The sequence below is a fragment of the Nelumbo lutea genome, chromosome 5 (genome assembly GCF_056320005.1).
Source record: "Nelumbo lutea isolate HS-2025 chromosome 5, American lotus-T2T, whole genome shotgun sequence".
NCBI lineage: Eukaryota > Viridiplantae > Streptophyta > Magnoliopsida > Proteales > Nelumbonaceae > Nelumbo > Nelumbo lutea.
Genome location: NC_142688.1, coordinates 35695160 through 35719307, shown reverse-complemented (window position 1 = coordinate 35719307; position 24148 = coordinate 35695160). Strand labels below are relative to the sequence as shown.

At 38.4% G+C, this 24148-nt stretch overlaps 1 protein-coding gene and 1 pseudogene across 5 annotated transcripts in view; both read left to right on the top strand.

Moving 5' to 3' along the window:
- LOC148851679 (protein LAZ1 homolog 1-like) overlaps window positions 1-24148 on the top strand; it is a 60953-nt gene that overhangs the window by 1270 nt on the left and 35535 nt on the right. For 2 of the 5 annotated variants that reach the window (XM_088945220.1, XM_088945222.1), the window contains exons 2-3: window positions 6564-6758; window positions 21083-21139. In XM_088945220.1, coding sequence (XP_088801346.1) covers window positions 6566-6758; window positions 21083-21139 — 250 coding nt within the window. In that variant the 5' untranslated portion in view covers window positions 6564-6565. Of the gene's footprint in view, window positions 1-6563; window positions 6759-20395; window positions 20915-21082; window positions 21140-24148 lie in introns of all 5 variants that reach the window. The other 3 variants (XM_088945219.1, XM_088945218.1, XM_088945221.1) reach the window with 3 other exon arrangements.
- On the top strand, window positions 168-2299 carry LOC148851680 (DEAD-box ATP-dependent RNA helicase 42 pseudogene; annotated as a pseudogene).

Sequence of the window (24148 nt, the reverse complement as noted above, 5' to 3'; positions counted from 1 at the left end):
TGTGATCTCTTCTGTTATTGTAAAGGTGTCTGATATTTTTATGTTTTTGGTTTTTTAAATTGTTTTTATTGATCCAATCCGCCAATTGTTCTTTTCTTTAACATAGTTGATTGTTTTCATTCGAATATGATGTTTCGATCTCTGTTAAGAGCGGATCGGAATCCATTCTCATTGTCTATGTTGCAGTCAAGGTTCAAAGCAAGGTTTTTGTAAGACCTATTGGCCTAAAATTTTGTCCATACGCACAGTATGGCAGCAGACCAGAAATGAGAGGGAAAGGGAAGACAGAGAGAGGGAATGGGAGAAAGAAAACAGAGAGAGAGAGAGAGGGAGAGAGACAGAGAAGACAGAGAGAGGGAAAGGGATAAAGAGAGAGAGAACAAGGAGAGGGAAAGGGATAAAGAGAGAGAGAACAAAGAGAGGGAAAGAGAGGATCGAGAGGGAGAGGGATAGAGAAAGAGACAGCAGACAGAGATAGAGAGGAAGGGAGAAAGAGAGAGAACACAAGGAGAGGGAAAGAGAGAATCGAGAGAAGGAGAGGGAGAAAGATAGAGAGCAGAGAGAGAGAGAGAGAAAGAGGATCGAGAGAGGGAGAGGGAGAGAGGTAAAGGGAGGGAGCGAGCAAGATAGAAGAGGGAAAGGGAAGAAAGAGAGCGTGAGAGGGAAGATGGGGAGAGGGAGAGAGAAAGGGAGAAGGTCAGGGAGAAGGAGAAACGCCGGGAATTGGATAGGGATGAGGACAGGGAAGCTGATGATTATGACAGGAAGCGGCAGAAGAGAGAGGAGGGTTATAATCAGGAAAGAGAACGTGAACAGAGAAAATTGGATGAGGAGATGGACAAACGGAGGAGGGGAGTTCAGGAATGGCAGGAATTGAGGAGGAAGAAGGAAGAATCTGAAAGGGAGAAGCATGGAGAAGTAACTGGGGATGAAACCAAGTTGGGTAAGAACTGGACACTCGAAGGAGAATCTGATGATGATGAAGCTGTTCCTGCAGAGAAGTTGGATAAGGATATGGACTTGCAGGAGGATGCTAATCCTGCTGCTGAAGGCAGAGATGATCTGGTGGTGGATTCTGGGAATGGAAGTGGAGTGCATACGGCACAAAATGGAGGTGACAGTGTCAGTGGGGAGGAGGAAATTGACCCATTGGATGCTTTCATGAATTCTGTGGTATTGCTTGAAGTTGAGAAACTGAACAGTGTTGTGGACACTTCAAAGGTTGAGGATAAAAAATCTGATTCCAAGAAAAAGGACCAGAAAGACGGTACAAGTAATGGGGTTCAACCAAGAAAAGGTATAAATAAATCCATTGGAAGAATAATTCCTGGTGAGGATTCTGATTCAGATTATGGTGACCTTGAAAATGATGAAGCTCCACTAGAAGATGAAGATGATGATGAATTCATGAAAAGGGTGAAGAAGACTAAAGCTGAGGAATTGACGCTAGTTGATCACTTAAAGATCTAGTATCCACCTTTCAGGAAGAATTTCTACATTGAAGTGAAAGAGATTTCAAGGATGACATCCAAGGAGGTAGTTGCTTATAGAAAGCAGCTAGAATTGAAGATACATGGAAAGGATGTGCCCAAGCCTGTGAAAACATGGAACCAGACTGGTCTGATGAGTAAAATACTGGATATGATAAAAAAGCTTAACTTTGAAAAGCCTATGCCCATCCAAGCTCAGGCATTACCAATAATTATGAGTGGTAGAGACTGCATTGGAATTGCGAAGACTGGTTCAGGGAAAACCTTGGCTTTTGTTTTATCAATGTTGAGGCATATCAAGGACCAACCACCTGTTGTTCTTGGAGATGGTCCTATTGGGCTTATAATGGCACCTACAAGGGAGCTTGTCCAGCAAATCCACAGTGATATCAAGAAATTTGCCAAGGTGGTGGGTGTTAATTGTGTGCCTGTATATGGAGGTTCTGGAGTTGCCCAACAAACAAGTGAATAAAGCGTGGGGCTGAGATTGTTGTCTGCACTCCAGGTAGGATGATAGATATTCTTTGCACCAGTAGTGGAAAGATTACAAATCTCTGTAGAGTTACATATCTGGTTATGGATGAAGCGGATAGAATGTTTGACATGGGTTTTATTTCAGTCTGTAATTCTGCTGTAAACTTTACTTTGCTTTTTACATTCTCTTTCAAGGTATTGATGGCTGAAGTCCTAGGTTTTTGACAGAACTTATAAGTTACTGAAATTTCTCCTATGGGGGTTGTGATTCCCGAAGAATTAATTTGGCAAGGACGGACGGATAACAAGAATGGGGCGCCCAAGATGACTTCTTGTCTTAGGTCTTTTACCATAAGGAAAGTAGACTTTAGACAAGTTCCTTGATTGCAGATATGGGCTACAGGGATCTTGTAGTTTATCTCAAGTTTTCTTCCATCCGCAACATTAACTTGCTGGGATGTTTTCTCAAAATATCTAGAAGGCACAATTCCTTCTTTGATGCAATTAGTCTACACCAGAGTCTATTAAGGCTATTACTGAGAGACTGTTGTCTTTGATTCTAATGGTAATTCTGGAATACTACTTTTTGGTATTTAACTTCTTCTACTGAGTATATAAACTTTTTGTCATTTCCGACAAATTCAGTGGAAACCTGTTATGATGATTTCTCTGATTGATTTTCCTAGAACTTTTCGGCTTTTAATTGATCAACCCTTAATTTGGAGAGGTCGGAGAGGAGGGAGGTCTGTTTCCATACTGTGCGAAAAGGTATTGCCATTTCTCGTCAAAGAGGAAACTGCTTGTTGTTTTAGTTGTCTGCCGAAACGGTTGTCGATAGGGGTGTACAATCGATCAGTTCGGTTTGGTTTGATTAGAACCGAAGACCTAACTGACTATTCAGTTTGACCTTTTTTTCCAATTGAACCGAACCAAACTAGAGTTTAGAACTGAAACGATCCTAATTGAATTCGGTTCGTTTTAGTTCGGTTTTTTTTTTCTGTTCAATTAGGCCCTAATTCCACATAAATGACAAACATTGATCAACAACTAATAAATTAGCTGTTGGGTAATTTAGAGAATCAAAGATTCCTACAAAAGCTAGATCAATTCAAATGAATAATAGATTATTGGAAATCTGTAAGAAAGAAATCCAAGATTTACTAGAAAAGGGTCTAATTAGACCAAGCAAATCTCCTTGGAGCTGCCCTGCTTTCTATGTAGAAAACACATCAGAAATAGAAAGAGGAGTACTAAGACTCGTTATAAATCAAGACTCGTTATATATTATAAACCCCTCAACAAAGCTTTAAGGTGGATTAGATACCCTATTCCTAATAAGTAGGACCTAATAAACCACCTATATGATGCAGAGATATTCTCAAAATTCGACCTAAAATTAGGATATTGGCAAATTATAATAGAAGAAAAGGATAGATATAAGACTGCATTCACAGTGCCCTTTGGCCACTACGAGAGGAACGTAATGCCTTCTGGGCTAAAAAACGCCCCCTCTGAATTTCAAAGAATTATGAATGAGATATTCACTCCTTATACTCAATTCATAATAGTCTATATTGATGATGTATTAATCTACTCGTCCTCTATAAAATCCCATTGGAAAGACTTGAATATATTCTTTCGGGTAATGAAAGACAACGGATTAGCAACATCTGCCAAGAAAATGAAACTCTTTCAAACAGAAATTAGATTTTTAGGTTTCCAGATATCTAAAGGAACCATATCACCCATCCAAAGAGTAATAGAGTTTGTTGATAAATTCCCTGATGAAATCAAAGATAAAACTCAACTTCAAAGATTCTTAGGTTGTCTAAATTATGTAGTAGACTACTATAAGGAATAGCCCAAGACCGTCAATTACTCGAACCCTGCCTTAACATCCCTCATCCAGGATCTCTAAAGATGGTAGAAACTGATGCCAGTGAAATAGGATATGGAGGAATCCTAAAGCAAAAGAGAGATGGAAAAGATGAGATAATCCGATTCACCTTAGGAACCTGGAATGATACCCAGAAAAAAAATATTCCACTGTCAAAAAGGAAATGCTCAACATAGTCCTCTACATCACTAAATTTCAAAGTGATTTGATAAACCAACATTTTACTTCCCAAATTGATTGTAAATTAGCCAAAGTGATTTTTGATAAAGATGTGAAAAACCTGGTTTCAAAACAATTTTTTGCTAAATGGCAAGCTATTTTATTGGTCTTAAATTTTGAGATTAAATATATTAAAGGATCTGAAAATGCTTTGCCAGATTTCTTGACCAGGGAATTCTTACAAGGTTATCTAATTAAAGATGACCGACAGAAGACTTTGTCTTCCTCCAAGTCCTAATTCCAGGCACCCCAAAAGGACTAATGAGTCCGATCCAAGATCTAATTATGAGATTAGAGCAAGCTCAAGGACTAATCAATCCCCATTAATGTCTCATTTAATCAGGGAACCATCTCCTGCCATGGAAGAGGCTAATTCTAGCCAATACTTGCTCAATTCATCAGATTTCGTGACCACTATCTCAAGAGAAGAAGCCGCCGCCGTCTCCACACGTCAACCCAGAAGGAGCCCTTCAACACCTTGCCCTCACTATCCTAGATGGGCATCATTTCACCGTTCGTGTACAAAATAAGGATCAGAAATATTATAAAGAAATTCTTCTCCACACAGGATCTGCTTGGATTCAACATTATTTTAGGGATTCGAATAAGATTGAACTAGCTTATTCCAAGCTAGTAATAGTTAAATTTATCTCTCTATCGACCTGGGGCAACGCCAGCAAGCCAAAACTTATCACTAAGCCTATTGATAAGAGACCCAAAATATTCAATTATTGGGATTATCAAGATGACTGGTACAGAGTTTTCCTGTTGCAAAATTCCGTTTTCAGACATTCATGGTTCATTCGGTTCTCCGAAGATTTTCAAGGCCCGTACCCTGACTGGGCATGTGTTTGGTGGACCTCTTGGGGAGCTTTTAACGATATCTTCCCTCACCAAGAGTTCATGGACAAATATAGAGCCTTTGGAAAAGGAAGAGCTTATCTGGAATATGAGCATGTAAAGTAGTTTGAGTTTTTCAAAACTTTCCGTCTCCCCTGGATTCTGAAATGGAGTTATCACTTGGATATCTCTTGGATTCCCCAACCATCAAAAGAAAAATTGAAATAAAATGGTGGGACAAATTTGATCTTACAGATGTCTTCAAGCCTAATGCGGAAGAAGATATCTTTCAGTCCATCTTCGAATCCTATATGGACAAGCTTCGAAGCAAGTTTCCAGACTTAAACCTATTAGAGCTCGAAGAAATGTCCTTACGAATGGCTGAAAAGATGAAGGAGAAAAGTAAAGGAATCTCAGAAGACCTCGAGATAGATAGTGTTCGCTCTCAGCCCGCACCATGGACAAGACATTGTTTGAAGATTCCATCTCATCTGAAACATTAAAAGAATCAACAGCTGTTCCTAATAGGACAAGAAGGTGATAAGGAAGCATCTCAATAGTTAAGATGCACAGTAAGAAAAGATAAAAGGTATCTAAAAATCAGATGCCTTAGTGATAAGATCGAATAAAGTTGTGTCTCTCTGGAAAGTTCGGCCATCACTATATAAACCACTCTCTCCCCATAACAAGGGTGTGCAAGATTTTGGGTGTAAAATTCATAAGTCGAGTCTTGTTTGTGAGAGTGTTTTGTAATCTTTGTCGTGCTGTGTGCTGTACCACTGTAAGCTGTGTGTGCTATGTTTCTATAAGTATTATTAAAGATTTCCGAATACTAATTTTCTTCGAGTATTGTTTATCTTTATCTTTCTAATTTCTATGTATAACACCCTGTTGCATATTCATCATACCACTTCTGTTTGTCACTACTGTTCATTACTACTCTTCATCACCAACTTGTGAAAAAAAACTTTGATTGAGCTAAGATTGGGCTCAAGTTGGGTCCACCCAAGTTGCACCCCTAGCTTCTTTTGCCTCAAATTCTTTTAACAAAGCTTGGGCATCACATGGTTCCCCACTAGTATATATACTAAAGTAGAATGATACCACGTCATGGCCTGAGCTTTCTTCATTACCCCAACGGAGAACTCTTAGCCCCTCTCATTTTAGCCTTCTTTGCTCCCTCATGAAGACCTATTGTCTATTCCTTGAACCCCAATGCTGTCTTTAATTGATCAACCCTTTTCGCACAGTATGGCAACAGACCAGAAATGGCAAACGCTATGTTTTTTTTTATCACTACTGTTCGATTCTATTATGTTAAGAATCGGTTAGACAAGCTAGAGCAGTTGTCTGTAAACCGGTTCTGGTTAATGGTTTAATAGCGACTTGTATTAAGCCGAAATGTATAAAATTACAATAAGTTCTTTTCCTACCGGCTTCTATTATCTTCTTGTCTATTAGGGAGAAGCTTTCTGCTTTGTTTTCTAGGGCAATGGTTCTTTCTACAGTTCTAATATTCAGATCTGTTTTTAAACAGAATATTCATTTTTTATATATTTTGGATGGTGCAATCTTTGGGATAGTCCAGTTGTGGAAGGATTTTTCTATATTATCATAATTTACTTTTTCCATATTTTTTATAGATATGGACTTGGCTAAGGATGTATTGCTACTACACTCACCAGAGTCTTCAGGGGTACTAGAGGAGGAACTAAATAACTTCTTCATCCTATCCTTCACCAAATACGGCCAATCAACTTTTACGGCCTTTACTCTCTTCGGCCTACAACGCGACTACGACCTTAGTTCAAGGATTCTAGCCTTGGTAAAAACGACAGGTATCTAGGCTGTCTGATTGTGATTCTAGTCTAGTTAAAGAATCGACAACTGTTCCTAATAGGATAAGAAGGTGATAAGGAAGCATCTCAGTAATTAAGATGCGTAGTAAGAAAAGATAAAAAGTATCTAAAAGCTAGATGCCGTAGTGATAAGATCGAATAAAGGTGTCTCTTTGGAAAGCTCGGCCACCACTATATAAACCACTCTCCTCCCATAGCAAGGATGTGCAAGATTTTGGGTGTAAAATTCATAAGTCCTCTAGTCTTATTTGAATATTGTTTTTTCAGTGCTTTTGAGTTGAGTGTTGTATTTGTTAGAGCGTTTTGTAATCTTTGTCTATGCACTGTACCACTGTAAGCTGTGTGCTATATTTCTGTAAGTATTGTGAAAGATTTATGAATACTAATTTTCTTCGAGTATTGTTTATCTTTATCTTTCTAATTTCTATGTATAACACCTCGCTGCATTTTCATCATACCACTTCTGTTTATCAATACTGTTCATTACTACTGTCAAAATTGGACCCCACCAATATACTTGGCTCCACCCTTTGGGGGCCTAAAAGCATGGATTTGATTTTTCATACCTTGCACTTTTCAATCCTTTTCGTGCTTTTAACAAGTATAAAACAACTCAATATTTGAAAAGTTTTATCCAATGAGCACCAATTTTTTGATGGGTATTTTGGGCAATAAATACTCCAATATTGTCATCTATGGGCAAATTAATTTTTTGGATTGAGCGGTTACAATGCAGACCTTATGGTTACAATGCAGACCTTACAATGGAATATATCAATTTTTTGGCTGAAATGTTCCAAAATTTTGGTTAAATTGAAAACCAAAAAAACGATCATAGATTATTCTTTTGTATTTTTATATAAATTGCCTAAAAGCAAATGCATCCTTTTGATAAGGGAAAATTCCTGAGTAATACCTTGTACTTTAGGCCTAATGCCACCTTGGTCCCTATCGTTAATCAGCCCGTTAACCAACTGTTAAGTGGCATTTGAAAAGACCTAAATGCCCTTTTGTCATCTTTTTTTTTTATCAACCATCCAAACGCTGATAAAAAAACAGTACCAAATCTTTGCCTCTTCTATTAAAGAAACTTGAGGTCACCAAAATGCCCATCGAGACTGACCTCCACTTTATTGAATAGAAGAGATAAGGATTTGGGACTATTCATTTTTTTCAATGTTTGAATGGTTGATAAAGAGAATTAGATGACACTCGAAGGGGCATTTGTGTTTATTCAAATGCCACTTAATGGTTAATTAACAATTGATACTGGATTGACATGTTTTGAAAGTTTGGATACTGAATTATCACATTTTAAAGTTTGAGGACCAAAGTGGCATTAGGCCCAAAATACAAGGAACTAATGGGAATTATAAATAACCCCTCATTGGCAAAAAAATTTCAGATATCATATCTGGTTCTAGCTACTTGGTATTCTTTTATCCAAGATTTTCACAAGTTTTGACCCCTATTTGATCAAATGGCATACATTCCTCACCAATGTGAATCATTGTCTGGTATATTGTAATACAATGTAAGATAAAGCATCTAGGAGTGGATTCGAGCTGAGCCAAACCAAGCCAAATATTTGGTTATTCGAGATCGACTCGCTGAAATTGTGTTAGGCTCGAGCTCGAACTCAAGCTCGATTCGAGCTAAAGACTTGAGCTCGAGCTTGATTTGGTTCAAAGCTCGCAAGTTTGAGCTTGGCTTGGCTCAAGCTTGACTTCAAGCCAACTTTTTTTTTAAAAACAAAAATTATACATAAAAAAATATTTTTTATTTTACATACAAAAAGTAAGAATTATAAAAATTGTTTATTATTATACATATAAAAAATAAAAAAATGTTTTCATTTTCATACAAAAAAGAATTATAAAAATTATTTACTTTTATACATAAAAATAAAATAGAAATATTATATATAAAATATTATTATATATAGTAAAAATTATTTCTTATATATATAAAATATTATTATGTATATAATAAAAAAGTATTTATTTATTATATTAGACTTGATTAATAAAGAAGCTATATATCAGACTTTAAAACAAGCTTCGAACTCGAATAACTGTGAAAAACTCATTTTGTGGCCACCCCATCACTGTTTCACAATAGATAAACATTTATTATTCTTTGTTCTTGGGTCTAGTTAATGACTCTATGCCACCTTCTCGACATCCAAACCTTAATCCACACGTTCGCGAACTCGGCGACTGACGACGCATGCCCAATTTGATCCCAATAAGCCACGTGTCTAAACTAAGCAAACTTGTAATAAGGTTCCTAAACTGTTGAAGCAAAATCAATTTTTAGTTCGTTTCATTATCCCTCTTTGAATCTCTCTCTTTCACTCTTTCATGCAAAGGAAAAAGAGAATCAGAATAATAGGAATGTACCTCAAATTTTTGAATGTAAGTTGTGAGTGTATACTCTGTACGAAAATCTCTGCATTTTATCCTTATTTAATTCGGACATGAAATTGTGATTTTTTGATTTCAGCTAGCGTGGTTGATTTTCTAAGGTTTGGTGCGTGGAGCTTTATTGTTGATACTTGATTTGCATGACAAGTGTTCCTCAATAAGCCTACATCACATCCAATAAGTTTCAAACGTTCCATGGTGGCTAATGTTTTGGTTGGTTGCTTAAATAATGTCTCAAGTGTTTTGTTGAATTCTTATTGTTTCTTGAGTTGGAATTTTAGTGGGTGTTTTGGATTCATTCTTAGATGTGAAACTCTAGAGATGTTGATGGGTTCTTTGTAACTTGTAATAGGTTTATAGGTATGTGTACTATAGCTTTATGGGATCTTTCTACTTTTGACTTTCTTGAGTTACAAGGCGAGACTTGTTGAATTGTTATCATTGGATGCTCCTATATTAGAAAAATCAGTTTGTGATCTTGGTTGCACGCGATCGCCAATGAAATATAAACACACCAGTGATTGAAAAAAACAAGTTGATGTGATGTCTTGAATTTATTTAAAACGCTGGAGAGCGACAAAATTCCTTTGGAAAAGAGGAGCTGGATCCACCAAAGTGTGTCTGTCGTCTTCACTCAACTCTTGAGTCAGTCCTTTCTTGTTCGACAGGTATTAATTCTCCCCACTCCCCTTCGCTTCTTCCCTTTAACTTACCTTCTTGTCCTCCTGACTCTGACTTGAATAAAGAAGGGGAAGTAGAAAGACATAATTGCTTTGAAAAAACACAATCCACTAGGGATCAGGAGGTTCAGGAGGGAGAAGAGAGGGAGGGATTTGAAGATGTTATTGTTCTAGGGAAAGGGATTTGGAAATTAGTGGAGGAATATGTAGAAGAGGGTTTGAGAGAGGAGGGCGTTTTTGTAGGAGAGGCTGAGGGTTTATTGGATTTGCCTTTTACTTCAGGTAAGGAAGGGGAAGGGGGGAGTTTGGGGGAGGAGAGAACAGTGGAGGTAAGTGCTAGGGAATTGGAAATTATTTCCAAGGAGATGGATATTCAGATGGTGGAACAAAAAGAGGAGAATGCGGCTAAATCTAGGAAGAGAAAATCAGAGGCGGAAATTCTTACCTCTTCAGGTATCAGTTCAATTAAAACCTTTTCTCGCAAGAGGAGTAGGGAAATTGGGCGGAGGATAACCAATGAAGGTACTAAGCTGGAATGTAGGAGGACTAGGAACTGCAAGGAAGAGAAGAATTACAAAGGATTTTTTTAGAAGGGTCAAACCATCAATTGTTACGAGAGACAAAAGTTGAATCAATAAATGGGGCTTGGATGAGAAGTATTGGGGTTCAAGGAATAGACAGTGGGCTTTTTTACCTTCCTTGGGACTTTCAAGTGGAATGGTGATTGCTTGGGATAGTAATTGTTGGGAGGGGATGGAGGAAGTGGTGGGTAACTACTCACTAATTGTGAGGTTCAAAAGATAAGGGAAGCGGTTTTGAGTGGTGGATGACCAACGTGTATGGACCTAATTTGTATAGAGACAAGGAAAGTCATTGGGTAGAACTCTATAGTCTAGGCAGAATTTGTGAAGGAGTTTGGTGTATTGCTGGAGATATCAACACCATTCGTTTTTGTGTGGAAAAAAATGTTGGAAACTCTTCTAGAATCACGAAAAGGATAGTTTGCTTAGAGACATCCCTTTGCTAAATGCTCATTTCACTTGGTCCAATTTACAGGAAAATCCGGTTTGTTGCAAGCTGGATAGGCTTTTAGTTAATTTAGATCGGGGAAGCATTTTGGTTCAGTGGAAGTTAAAACCTTAATTAGACTAACTTCAGATCATTGACCTTTGCAACTGCAATCAGATGGGGTGAATTTTGGTCCTCTACCCTTTAGGTTTGAAAATATGTGGACAACTCACTCTAGTTTCAAAGAAAACATTGACAAGTGGTGGAAAGAAGGGCAAGTGGAGGGAAGGACAGATTTTCAGTTTATGCAAAAATTGAGATTGGTCAAATAAGTTGAAAATGTGGAATACCCAAGTGCTTGGGAGAATTGAGGAATAAAAGTTGGAGTTGCTAAGACAAATTGAGGAGATGGGATGTGGTGAGAGGGAGGAGGGAAAGGGTTTGTGAGAAGAGGAGAGGAGGAAATGGTTGAATTTGAGGGTAGAATTGGAGACAATTTTAAGAAGGGAGGAAATTTATTGGCAGCAAAAGTCAAGATGCAAGTGGTCGAAGGAGGGGGATGGAAATAGTAAATATTTCCATTTTTTAGAAAATGAGAGAAGAAAGAAGAATGCGTTTCCAACAATTGTAGCGAATGGGGTAGAAATATAGAATGAGGAAATGGAGTCGCTTTTAACTTCACATCTTAGGGCCTTGAATATCTCAAATAACCTCTCAAATCTTATGTTAGAGGGACTATTGTGGGATAGAATCCAAATGGAGGGTTGTGAAATTAGAAGAATCGTTTTTTTGGAAAAGTGTGAAGTTACGAGTTTAAAGTGGTGATAAGGTTTGGGTGTAGATTCATTGACCTTCTACCAAGAATGTTGGGATACCGTTAAGGAGGATTTGTGGAAAGTAATGTTTCTCATGGAAGGAGGTGGGGAGAGGAATGAATACCACTTTTATTTCCCTAATTCCAAAAAATGTGGGGACTATTTCCACTAATGCTTTTAGGCCAATAGATCTTACAAAAAGTTTATACAAAATTTTGGCCAAGGTGCTTTTGTTAAGATTGAAGGAGGTTCTGCACTCTGGTTTCAAGTGAACAAGGGGCTTTTGTCAAAAATAGACAAAGTTTAGATCAAATTCTTATAGCTAATGAGGTGTTGGAGGATTTTAGAAAGGTAGGGAAAAAGGCTGTGTTCAAATTGGACTTGGGAGAAAGCCTATGACCATGTAGATTGTTTTTTTTTTTTTTTTTTTTTTTGCGTTGGGTGATGGGACAAATGGATTTTGGTAATAGATGGGTAAAGTTGATAATGGGGTGTTAGAAAACCACACATTTCTCTATCCTAATTAATGGTTCCCAAAAGGATTTTTTTTGAGGCAACTAGGGGAATTCGACAAGGTGACTTGCTTTCCCCTATGTTATTTATTTTGGTGGCAAAGGTTTTGAGTAAATTGTTAAAAGGAACTGATGGTAGCACTATTTCCCAACAAAATGAGATGGAGTAGGAGACCATTGAATGAAAAAGTATGGGTTGAGGGTCTGGAATGGTCTTCTAGATTGTCGGAGGATTCTAGGGCCTGGATTGAAAGAAGGTTTGATATAAGTTCTATGGATAGATCTAATGCTCTTGGACTGAATGGTTTAACTATGGCATTCTATCAAGACTGGGAAGTGTTGAAAGATGATTTGTGGAAGGTGTTTGAAGAGTATTATGAAAGGGTAGTGGTTAACCTCGTGCTCAACTCAATATTTATTGCATTGGTTCCAAAGTAGTTGATGCTTTGCACCTAAATGATTTCGGGCCGGTTAGTTTGGCCAATAGCTTGTACAAAACCATTGTCAAGGTTCTCTCCCAAAGGATTAGAGTGGTACTCCCTTCCATAATTTCACCTTTCCAAAGGGCTTTTGTAAAGGACAGACAAATCATTGAGCAAATCTTAATTGCCAATGAAAGTGTTGAGGAGATAAGAAGGATTAGAAAGAAGGGCTTTATTTACAAACTTGATCTAGAAAAGGCTTATGATTTGGTGGATTGGGTCTTCTAGCTTGAGGTAATGAGAAACTTAGTTTTGGTGATGAGAAACTTAGGGTGCATTAAGATTTGTCATTATTCAATTTTATTAATGGATGGATTAGTGCTGGATCACCTTCTAGTGCTAAGAGGTTTAAGACAAGGGGATTCCCTTTCTCCCTTTCTTTTCACATTGATTACATATGTGCTTGGAAGACTTGTGACTAAGGCTGATGATAAGAATTTGGTGAGGGTTGGAGAGTAGGTAGGAGGGTGTCAATTACTAAGGCTGATGATAAGAATTTGGTGAGGGTTGGAGAGTAGGTAGGAGGGTGTCAATTACCCACTTGAAGTTTGTTGGTGATACTTTTTTGTTCTATGATGGTGGTAATCATGGGTGAGTAAGGAATTTGAAATGTTGGTACAAGTCTTTGAGTGGATGTCTAATTTGAAAATCAATTTTGATAAAAGCTACTTTTTTGGTATAAATATGGATGAGAGGGAGATTGTTGAAGGTGCCCAGGTTTTGGGATATGAGGTGGCTTAGTAGCCTATGACCTGTTTGGGATTATCTTTGGGGGATAATCTAAGAGGAAGTAATTTTTGGAATCCTGTGATTGAAACATTCACAAAGAAGTTGACATCTTGGAAGAGGAGCTACTCTTTGGGGGAAGGATTTTTCTTATTAGGTCTACACTTGTCAACTTATTGGTGTATTTTCCATTAGTGTTTAGGATTCATGAAGGGGTTAGTAGAAGTCTAGAAAAATTGACGAGAGACTTTCTTTGGAAGCCAGGTGAGGAGAAGAAGGTTTGGAAGCCAAGTGAGGAGAAGAAGGACCATAGAGAAAGGTGGGAAGTGGTTTGTAGCAAGAAGTTTAGTGGATTAGAGTTAGAGAACATCCAATAAAGGAATGGTGCTTTGTTAGGGAAATGGTTGTAGAGACTTCCAATGGATAGAGACAATTTGCGAACAAAAGTAATCATCGGTATTCATGGGCTTGCAGCTTCTCGGATTTTGGCTAGGGCTACTAGTGCTTCTCCTTGGAATTTTACCGTCTTTCTTGTCATTTGTCAGGTATAATCCTTGCTCCGAAAATCTAGTCAAATTTTGGAACATGTTTGGTTGGGTAGTTCTCATTTGAATGAGTAGTTCCCCTCGCTTTATGCCATTTTCAACCATAGGGGTGAGCCTATTTCTTCTTTCCTTGTTCCCTCTATTTCAATGTTTGGGTTTGACTAGGACTTGGGATTTAGGAGAGGGCCACGTGAGTCGAAATTAAGTGTTGTCTTGTCACTTATCCAAAGGTTGGAAGGGGTTTTCTTGGATCCCACTAAAAAGGTTTGTCGAATTTGGACTATTTTTCTTCTGAATCCTCTCCTATGCCTTGTTACTCTCATCCTTAGTTCAACCAAGGGATAACCTAGGGATGCCTTTTCCTGTTAAGGAGATTTGGAGTAAGCCTATCCCTCCTCAAGTTGGAGCTTTCTATTGAGAAGCCTTTCTAGAGAGAATTAACACCTATGATTTACTTCAAAGAGAAAGACCTTGTTGGTGCTTATCCCCCAATTGGTGTTCTCTTTATAAGGCTGAAGGTGGGTCTTGCTGCCACTTATTCATCTCCTACCCTTTTATTTCTTCAATTTGGGAATGGTTTCTCTCTCTTTTTGGGTGCATGTGGAACCCTCCTCTAGATGCACAAAGCTTGTTTGCCCTCTTTCATTTGTTAGTTGGCCAAAGAAGAGAGGAAGATTGCTATGGAGAAGCAGAAAGGCGGCTGTGTATTGGACAGTTTGGGAAGAAAGGAATTAGAGGATTTTTCTTTATAAGGAAAGTAGTAGAGATGCCCTAATTGATGTCATTACAATTTGGGTGATCCATTGGGTGAAGTCTCTGGATCTCTTTCAGGGGGTCAATGTAGATGATTTGGTGAGAAATTGGAAAGAAGTTGCTAACTCCACTCCTTTCAAGGTTGTTTTAGGACCAAGTTAGTCTCCACCTTCACATAGTTTTATAAAGCTGAATTTTGATGTGAGTAGTGAACGAAATCTGGCTCCTTTTAGCATAGGAGTTTTCAGAAAAGAGGATGGAGGAATCATTGCCATCTACTTGGGTCCGATTGGTGTGGGAGATTCTCTAAGGGCTGAAATAATGGTTGTGTTGGAAGGCCTCCAAAGTGCTAAAGAGCTACATGTTCATAAGCTATTAATTGAGGGGCACTCAAAGTTAGTTATTGAGTGGCTGCAAATGGAAGAGGCTGGATGGTGAAACTATATTATTGAGAAAAGGAGTAAATGGCTGTCTCAAGGAATGGAAATCAATGTGCAATGGGTGGAAAGGAATGCTAACTCTTTTGTTGATACATTAGCAAAGTAGGGGGTGGGAAAGGATCATTTGTTTTGGGCTGTATTGTAATCTTGTAATCATGTTATCTAGGTAAGGGAGAGTTAAGAAAGCTTCTCTCTCCCTCTATCCTCTTTGTATACATTTTTTTAATATTTTAATGAATCAGTTTTTGTTATTCATAAAAAAAATGAGGGTTGTTTCATGGCTTTAGAGTGGACAGGCAAGAACAGGTGGTGTAGCATTTGCAATTTGTAGATGATACCTTGATTTTAGGGGAGTTTTGGGGCTTTTAGGATGTGAGAGTTTTGAGGTGAGTCCTGGAGTTGGTAGATAAGGTATTTGGGTTGAAAGTCAATCAAGCCAAGTGCAATTTGGTGGGGATTAATTTGGAGAGTTGTGAGATGGAGGAATGTGCGGTTATTCTGGGTTGTGATGCTAGGGAGTGCCTTCCAAAATATTTAGAAGCCTTTTGGGGGGGATCCTAAGGATTTAGCCTTTTGGGGGAATCCTATGGATTTGGCCTATTGGAATGGAGCTATTGAGAGATTTGTAAAAAAGGCTTGCTTCTTGGAAAAAAATTACATTTCTAAAGGGGGAAGGCTGACCTTGATTAAATCTACCTTGTCTAGTCTTTCAATTTTCTTTTTTCTTTTTAGTTTTCAGGCCTCAAAGAAAGTAGTGCAAAAGTTGGAGAAATTAATTAGATAAGCTGGGGGTTTTGGGGATAGGAGGGTTGATGGGGGAAAAGATGGCTTTGTTATGTAAATGGTTGTGGAGATTCTCAAAGGAGAGGGATTAATACTTGTTAGTTACTACAAAGAAAAAGACCCAATTGGTGCCTTTCCCCTCACTGGTGCTCCCTTTGTAAAGTTAATGGTGAGAATTTCCATCACTTATTAATTTCCTACCTCTTTTCTTCTTCAAATTGGGAATGGTTCTTTTCTTTGTATAGATGCAGTTGGAACCCTCCTAGTGTACAAAGTCTATTTGCTTCCAATTTTCTAAGCTGGTCAAAGAAGAGGGGAAGAATATTGTGGTGATGTACAAGTGCTGCAGTGTGTTGGACAATTTGGGAGGAGAGGAATCAAGGACTCCTCCATGAAAAAACAAGAAGTGAAGAAGCTCTCATCGAAGCTATCACCATAAAGGTAGTCCATTAGGTAAAGTCATTGGAGATTTTTAGAAACGTTTCCGGCATTGAGGTGATGAGAAAGTGGAGGGAAGTGGCTGATTCTTCTCCAATTAAGGAGGTGGTTAAGCCTTTGTGGTCCCCACCCTCTAGTGGTTTCATTAAACTTTGATGGTAGCATCCAGGCCCTTCTGGTATAGGAGGAGTTTTTAGGAATGAAGAAGGAAACATCATTTCACTATTCTCAGGCCCAATTGGTGAAGTGGATTCCTTAAGAGCTGAAATTATGGCTGTTATGGAAGAGATTCAGAAGGCTAAAGACCTGAATATCAGGGAGTTGGTAATAGACAGTGATTCGAAGCTTGCAATTAGTTGCCTCCAAAAAAAAGGAGGAAGAGGGATGGTGGTGCTGCATTCATGAGAAGAGGAAAGCTGTTGAATTGCTGCAAGGAGTAGAGGTGTCTTGTAATTGGGTCAAAAGAGAAGCAAATTCTGCAACTCATACACTTGCTAAACAAAGGGTGGCAAGGAATAATTTATTTTGGGCTGTACTGTAATCTTTCTCTTGGGGGGAGGGCTAAGAGTGTTTATCCCTCCCCCTTTTTGTACTAAATTTCTTATTTTAATAGAATTGGTTCTGTTATTGATAAAAAAGAAATTCTCAAAGGAGAGGGAGGTTTTGTGGCATTTAGTAATAGAAAGTATTCATGGTTTGCACTCCAATGGATGGGAATCTGGGTTGTGTAGAAGAGCTAATGCTAGAAGCCTATGGAAAGCAATTCTGTCTTTACTTCCAACATTTTTTACAACAAATAAGATTTGATGTCATTTCAGGACAAGGGGTAAAATTTTGGGAGGATACTTGGTGGGGGGAGGGGGGGTTCTCCTTTTTGCCATTTGCTCCCAAGAATGTACAAATTGTCAAATTTCGAAAACAGAACCATTGTGGTTGCAGGTGGACTCCTCCACCAGATATACGAAGTTTGTTTGCCACTTCTTTCCTTAGATGGCCTAAGAAAAGGAGTAGGGTTATGCAGAGGTGTGTGAAGGCTGCCATTTGTTGGACTATATGGGAAGATAGGAGCTCTAGGACCTTGTTTGATAAGGAAAGGAACAAAGAAGGTATCATTGAGGTAATAATGGTTAGGGTGGTGCATTTGGCTGAAGTCTTTGGATATGTTGGCTGATATCTCTACAGGTATGCTACTGAATAACTGGCTGGAAGTGGCAAATTTTGCTCCTTTTTCATCAGTTGCCTCTCCCTTATGGTCTCCACCAGGCCCAAGTTGTGTAAAATTAAATTTTGATGGTAGTAGTGAAGGTAATCCTAGGCTCTCAGGTGTTGGTGGGGTATTCAGAGATGAGAATGGAAAGGTGACTTGTTTTCAGGCCCCATTGGGAATGCTGACTCTCCCAGAGCTGAGATATGTGCCTTAATGGAAGGTTTAAGAAAGACAAAGGAGCTGAGTATTCATAGACTAATTGTTGAAGGAGACTAAAAGCTGGTTACAGAAGGACAATGGACTGTGGAAATATGCAAATGAGAGAAGAGACGCTATATGGCTAAATAGGGGGTTGGAGGTTCAGTTTCAATGGGTGAAGAGGACTGCAAATGCTTTTGCAGATACATTGGCGAAACAAGGGGTGGGAAGGGAACAGATGTTTTGGCTGTATTGAAATCTCCTTTTCTGTTTTCTTCTTTGGGAGAGTTAAGCCTCTTTACCTCTTCCCAGATTGTTGTAATTTTATTGTCCATTAATAAATTGATTTCTGTTATTCATCAAAAAAAAAAAAAAAAAAAGAACCTTTGCTGATTTGTGTTCTTTTAATGAATCTGGTTCAGTTGGGACTTGGGTTTAAGGAGACTGTTAAGAGACTTTGGAACAATTGAGCTGATTCCTTTGATCAACTTCAAGACCTTGTCCTATCCTCTTCGGGGGTTGATGAGAGGGTTTGGGTCCCATCTACTAAAGGTAACTTCACTTGTTCTCACTTTCTAAGGTCCTTGTGAACCAAGATGAAAATCTGTCCTTCCCTGCTGAAGAATTGTGGTCCAGTCTAATTCCCCCTAAAATAAAGGTTTTTTTTTTTTTTGTTGGGAGGCTGCTAAGCAGATCTTGAACACCTGTGATAGACTCCAAAGTAAGTGTGAAAATTGGTTCCTTTCTCCCCATGTTTGTGTCCTTTGCTGGAAGAATGGGGAGAGTTTCAACATATTTTTTTGCACTGCCCCCATGCTTCATAGATTTGGCATCATTTTTGCTCTTTGATTGGAGAAGTGCACCTTCTAATGTGGTGGACCTGTTTAAGCCACGTTTTTTGAGATGCTCTACACAAAGAAAACTTGGTGGCAGTGTGTGAGAGGGGCAGTGCTTTAGGGTTTGTGGTGTGAAGGGAATGTCAAATCTTTGAAGAAAAATACAAGGAAATGGAGGAGATAATTGAATTTACAACTGTAAGGGCTGCTCACTCGGCTCAGATCAATAAAGATTTTATTGGGATAAAGCTGAATGACATGCTAAGAGGTTGGAACTTTATTGTGGATTTTAACAACAGGGTACAACAAGAAAGGGTGGTGGATTGGTGCCCACAGCCCACCTGGAGAAGGAAGCTACAAATTAAACTTTGATGGGTGCTGTCTTGGAAATCCAGGGACTTCTGGAGTGGGAGGAGTGGTTAGGGACTCTGGTTGTAATGTAATTCTCAGCTACTCAGGACTGGCTGGTTTTGGAATCTCCTTGAGGGCAGAACTGTTAGTTTTAGTGCAAGGCATTAAAATGGTAGATCAGCAGGGTTTTGCGAATATAATAGTTGAAGGGGATTGCCAAACTGTCATTAGATGGATGAATTCTCAGGATCAAGTTCCTTGGCAATTTAGAATCCTGGTGAGATTGGCTCTTTCCTTGGGTACCAGATTGAACATCTCATTCATTTGGGTACACTGGAGTGCAAATATGTTAACTGATTTTTGGCTAGGTTGGGGGTAGGAAAGGTTTGTTAGGATTAGGGTTGCCCGGGACTGGGCTGTAATTTATAAGTTTTCTCCCATCTTTTTTGTTGGTGAACTTTGCTGTATTTTTTTGGGATGTAGAGGATGTGTTGTACTTGGCCCACTCACTATGTCAAGCTGGCTGGTTTTTTCTCTCCATTAATGATGTTTATATCTGATGCTTATAAAAAAAGTCTGGTGTGTTCATATTTCATTGGGGGCATTCGTTCACGGTCACAACAGATGTGAGTTCCTTCATAATATCAAAAAGAAAAGGGCAGGAGTAGAGTTCTTGCAGCCCTTGTATAGTTAGATAGAAGATTGTGTCTTTTTTTTTTCATTACAGTAATGCCATCTTATAACCTATTGATAAAACATAAAAACGTGGGATCAATTGATCAAATTAGTGATGTGACTGTGATACCATCAGACTAACTTGTGATAAAAAAAAATAATTTGAATGACGAAAAGGGAGAGAGAAAAGGCAAGTTTTTTATTTTGTATTAACAATCAAACTAAACAATTTCCCTTGCATTATGTAATCTTTAAAGAATGTAACTACATAATTTAGTTCACTTCGTATATATCCCACACCTTCAGGATAATAACTTTGGAAAGTCTCTTTGTTACTGAATTTCTTTAGGTGCTTAATGTTATCTCAGTCTATGAATAACGTTGGCTAAAGATTATAGAACTGTTCTGTTTTGGAGAGGATACCTAGTTGTGAATTGTGATCTACTTAATCTATTATTCTGGTCCTTATTTTGTGTTATTTGAAACTATAGTAACTTGCATATTAGTCATTTCTCCAACTCCTTGGGAAAGTATATATATTGTTTGGTGGCTTTTCTTGAATCCTATTTCAGATAATTATGTTTTATTGCTTCATGCATTAGGAAAGTTAGAAGTCCCATGTTTTCAACTATAGTTCAGTAGAATTTGAAAATTCTTCCATTGCCATTTCTAATTGTGGGATGTGATCTGTCATCAGTACAATTGTTATGCTGGCTGATTTTCTCTTTTGCTATTGTGTAGATTGATTTCTGATGCACTCATGTGGCAATAATTACCTCATATATTCTTTATTGGGCAACTACTATCTCGAGAGCATTGAAAAATTTCTACATTGAACTATAATCTTGAAGCACTTTTATGGTAGGATGGCATTTTCAAAAGGCAGAATTGAGTTATTTAAGAAAAGGGAATTCTCTCAAAATTGAGGGCAATCTTTCTGATGGTTAAATGGTACTAAGAAAGCAGATTGGGATTGTTGTACATCCTTCAGTGCTTATTAACTGAAACAAACTTCAGGGCATGCGGTTCCCAAGGATCTTTTCAATGGCATGGAGGGAAGTTCTATATTCTATGTTTTTCCTTGTCAGTCTGGCTGAGTCTTCTAGTCGATCGGCGAAACTGTGGTCACTTAACTTGGGGACTGAGTCAAACACATCCTACAGCTGGCCAATCCTCAGTGCAGCTATTTTTGTAGTTGTCGCACTTGCACTTTCCTTGTTTCTCATATTTGAACATATAGCTGCATACAATCAGCCTGAGGTTATCCTTGTATTCCTTTTAGATTAGAAGTTTTGTTCCATTCTGTGGTTTCATATGGTCACCAATGAAATATTGTGCATTTTGTATGAAGCCTTGCTATTAGATTTGCATATTTTATTTATGCCATCCTTCAAGATCTATGATAACATAATTACTATTTTATTTCAGGAACAAAAATTTTTAATTGGACTCGTTTTGATGGTTCCCGTTTATGCGTTGGAATCAGTAAGCTCTATACTATTTTTCATGCTCTTGGTTTTTTCCTTTCATTTTTTTAACTTCTAACCATAGGATAATCAATCTAGAAGTTGTTTTTTTTATTATTCTTGCATCATGGTACATGATTGGGTGATTTGAACTTGTAAACAAATTGCATTTAGGCATTTTTATTTGGTGAGAAAGTGTTATTAAGGATGCAATGGCTCTACTAGGTAAAGATTGATAAAGAATGTACACATATACACTCTATAATTCAACATTGAAAAACATATCATCCTCAATATGGTAGACTTGTTCACTAATTGTATCAATATAGGGGTTGCTCCTAGAGGATAAGGTTTATTTATAGTTACCAGATGATGGTTTGTAGTTTTTTTTTTATTTATTTTTATCGATAACAGAAACTTTTATTAAGAAGAATAGAAAAGAGAAAGTTACAACGGGGAGGAGTAAAATCACTTAACCCTCCCTAAAATTAGAAAACAAATTACAGCAATGCCCAAAAGAGATTAGCTCTTCCCACCCCTTGTTTGGCCAAAGAATCTGCCATAGAATTAGCACTCCTCTTGGACCACTGAAACTGAATTTCCATTTTCCGAGTTAGCTGGTTAATTTTCTTTTACTCATTTAAAACTTCCACAGATTGAAGTCTTCCTTCTGCAGTCAACTAACAACCAGCCTAGAGTCACCTTCCACCGGCAGTTTTTTAATATTCAGATGCTGGGCTCTTTTAATGCCTTCCAAAATTGCCAAAATTTCAGCTCTCAGAGAATCTCCCAACCTATACTGAAAACATTGCATTAATTCGACCTTCTTCATCCCTGAACAGTCCACCTATACCTGAAGGGCTTGGGTTTCCTTCATTGCTGCCATCAAAGTTCAACTTAATGAACTACATAGTTGGAGGAGTCCAAGCTGGAATAGGGGAAGTATTCAAGGGAGCAGACTATTGTCAGTTGTTTATGTATTCAGATTTAGTACCATAAGGGTACTGTTGTAATTTATCCTATGTTTATATTGTTCGACTGTACTAGTATAAATAATAAAATCATTCTTTCGCCCCCTATGTTCTGGAGGGCTTTCAGTCACTCGACTCATCTCTCTTCTCTCTTCTCCTCTCCTCTCTTCACTTGCTCTTGCTCAACATGGTATCAGAGCAAGTCGTCCAGGCCTGAAGGGTGGTGTCAAGCTAACTACTATTGCATCCAGTGCTGTTTTCAATCAAACTCCTGATCTGGTGAAGTCAGTTCGACCCAGAAGTTACAAAGTATTCGTCTTCCAACCTAGAAATTGCTCCTCCTGTTTGCTCGACTGTAGAGAGACTATTGTTTGCAGTTCGTAGAGGGTGTTCTGTCTTCAGAAATTGCTGCTTTCCTTATTCTGCTCATCTTCTGTTCGGTTGCCTATTGTTTGAGGATTCGTAGAAGGAGCTCTGGTTTACAGTCAAGGAGTTCTGGTTTATCATAAGGGAGACTATCATCTGAAACTAAAAGAGGTACTATCATCCTTGTCTGTTCGGATGCCTATTGTTCGCTGAACTATTTGATGACTATTCGGCTACCCTACTGTTGTCTGTTTGACTGATGAACTGATGAACTGTTTGATGCCTATTGTTTGTGGATTATCATCCTTGTCTGTTCGGATGCCTATTGTTTGCTGAACTGTTTGATGACTGTTCAGCTACCCTACTGTTGTCTGTTCGATTGATGAACTGTTCGGCTGCCCACAGTAACTGTATTCAAACTTTTTTGTTGTTGGTATTGTGGACTGTTGATGGTCTGTTTTAGCCGACTAATTGTCTGCTCAACATTAATCTTATTAAGCCCTACTAAGTAGGTCATTCAGACCTGTTCTTGTACTGCAACAGCAGTGTGCAGACTTGTTTCAGTGAAACCGTAGGTCAGAAGGACCTGTTTCAGTACTGCAACAGCAGTGTTCAATTTGCTATTTGTTCTCAGTGAAGCTGTAGGTCAGAAGGACCTATTCTTGTACTGCAATAGCGGTGCTCTTTCTTTTGTTCTCAGTGAAACCGGTGGTTAGAAGGATCTATCTCTGAAATAGTCTTGTACGACTATGCCTTTTTTGGTTGCTGTTTCAACTTTTTATTTAGATATCATGGGCAGTGAAGATTCAGCCCCATCTGGAGTTTCCTCAATGCTGAATGGAATGGGTGGGTGTGGCCTATCCTTTCCCATGGCTGTTGTCCCTCTTGATGGTTTAAATTACCTGGAGTGGTCAAGAGGGATCAAATTATACATCACTGCAAGGGGGAAGATAGGCTATATTAATGGGAGGATAAAAGAACCATCCTCCGGGAGTGCTGAATATGATAGATGGAATCAGGAGAACAATATTGTTATGTCTTGGCTCTTGGTTTCCATGCAACCTCAAATTAGGAAGAATTTCATGTGGGCTGTAACAACGAATGAAATCTGGGAACAAGCAATGTCTACATATTCAGAATTGCGACACTATGCCAAAATTTATCAACTGTAGGCAACATCTTCTACTTGTAGACAGGGAGAGGTGTTTATCGGTCTGTTACTCTGACTTAACATCTGTCTGGAAGGATTTGGATCACTACCAGAGTGTGGATTGGAAGTGTGATGAGGATGCTAAGAAGTACAAACAGCTTGTCTCTCAACAAAGGGTGTTTGCATTCTTATATGGTCTGAATCCTATATATGAATCTATCAGGGTACAAATTCTCAGCTCTAAGGATTTCCCTTGTATTCAAGAAGTCTATGCTCTTGTACAATCTGAAGAAAGCAGGAAAAATTTGATGAACAGCCCTGGTGGGGAGGCTGTTGTGTTAGTTGCAAAAGGAGGTGTATCTACTGGTGTGGGATCTTCTTCCCGAAAAGGAGATCTCCAGAAAAAAACAGAAGATAAGGAAAAATTGTGGTGCACTCATTGCCAGAAACCCCAAGACACCAAAGATACCTGTTGGGATCTTCATGGGAAACCAAAATGGAATCAAGATCTGACTAAGAAGCAAGGTTCAAAGGTGAATAA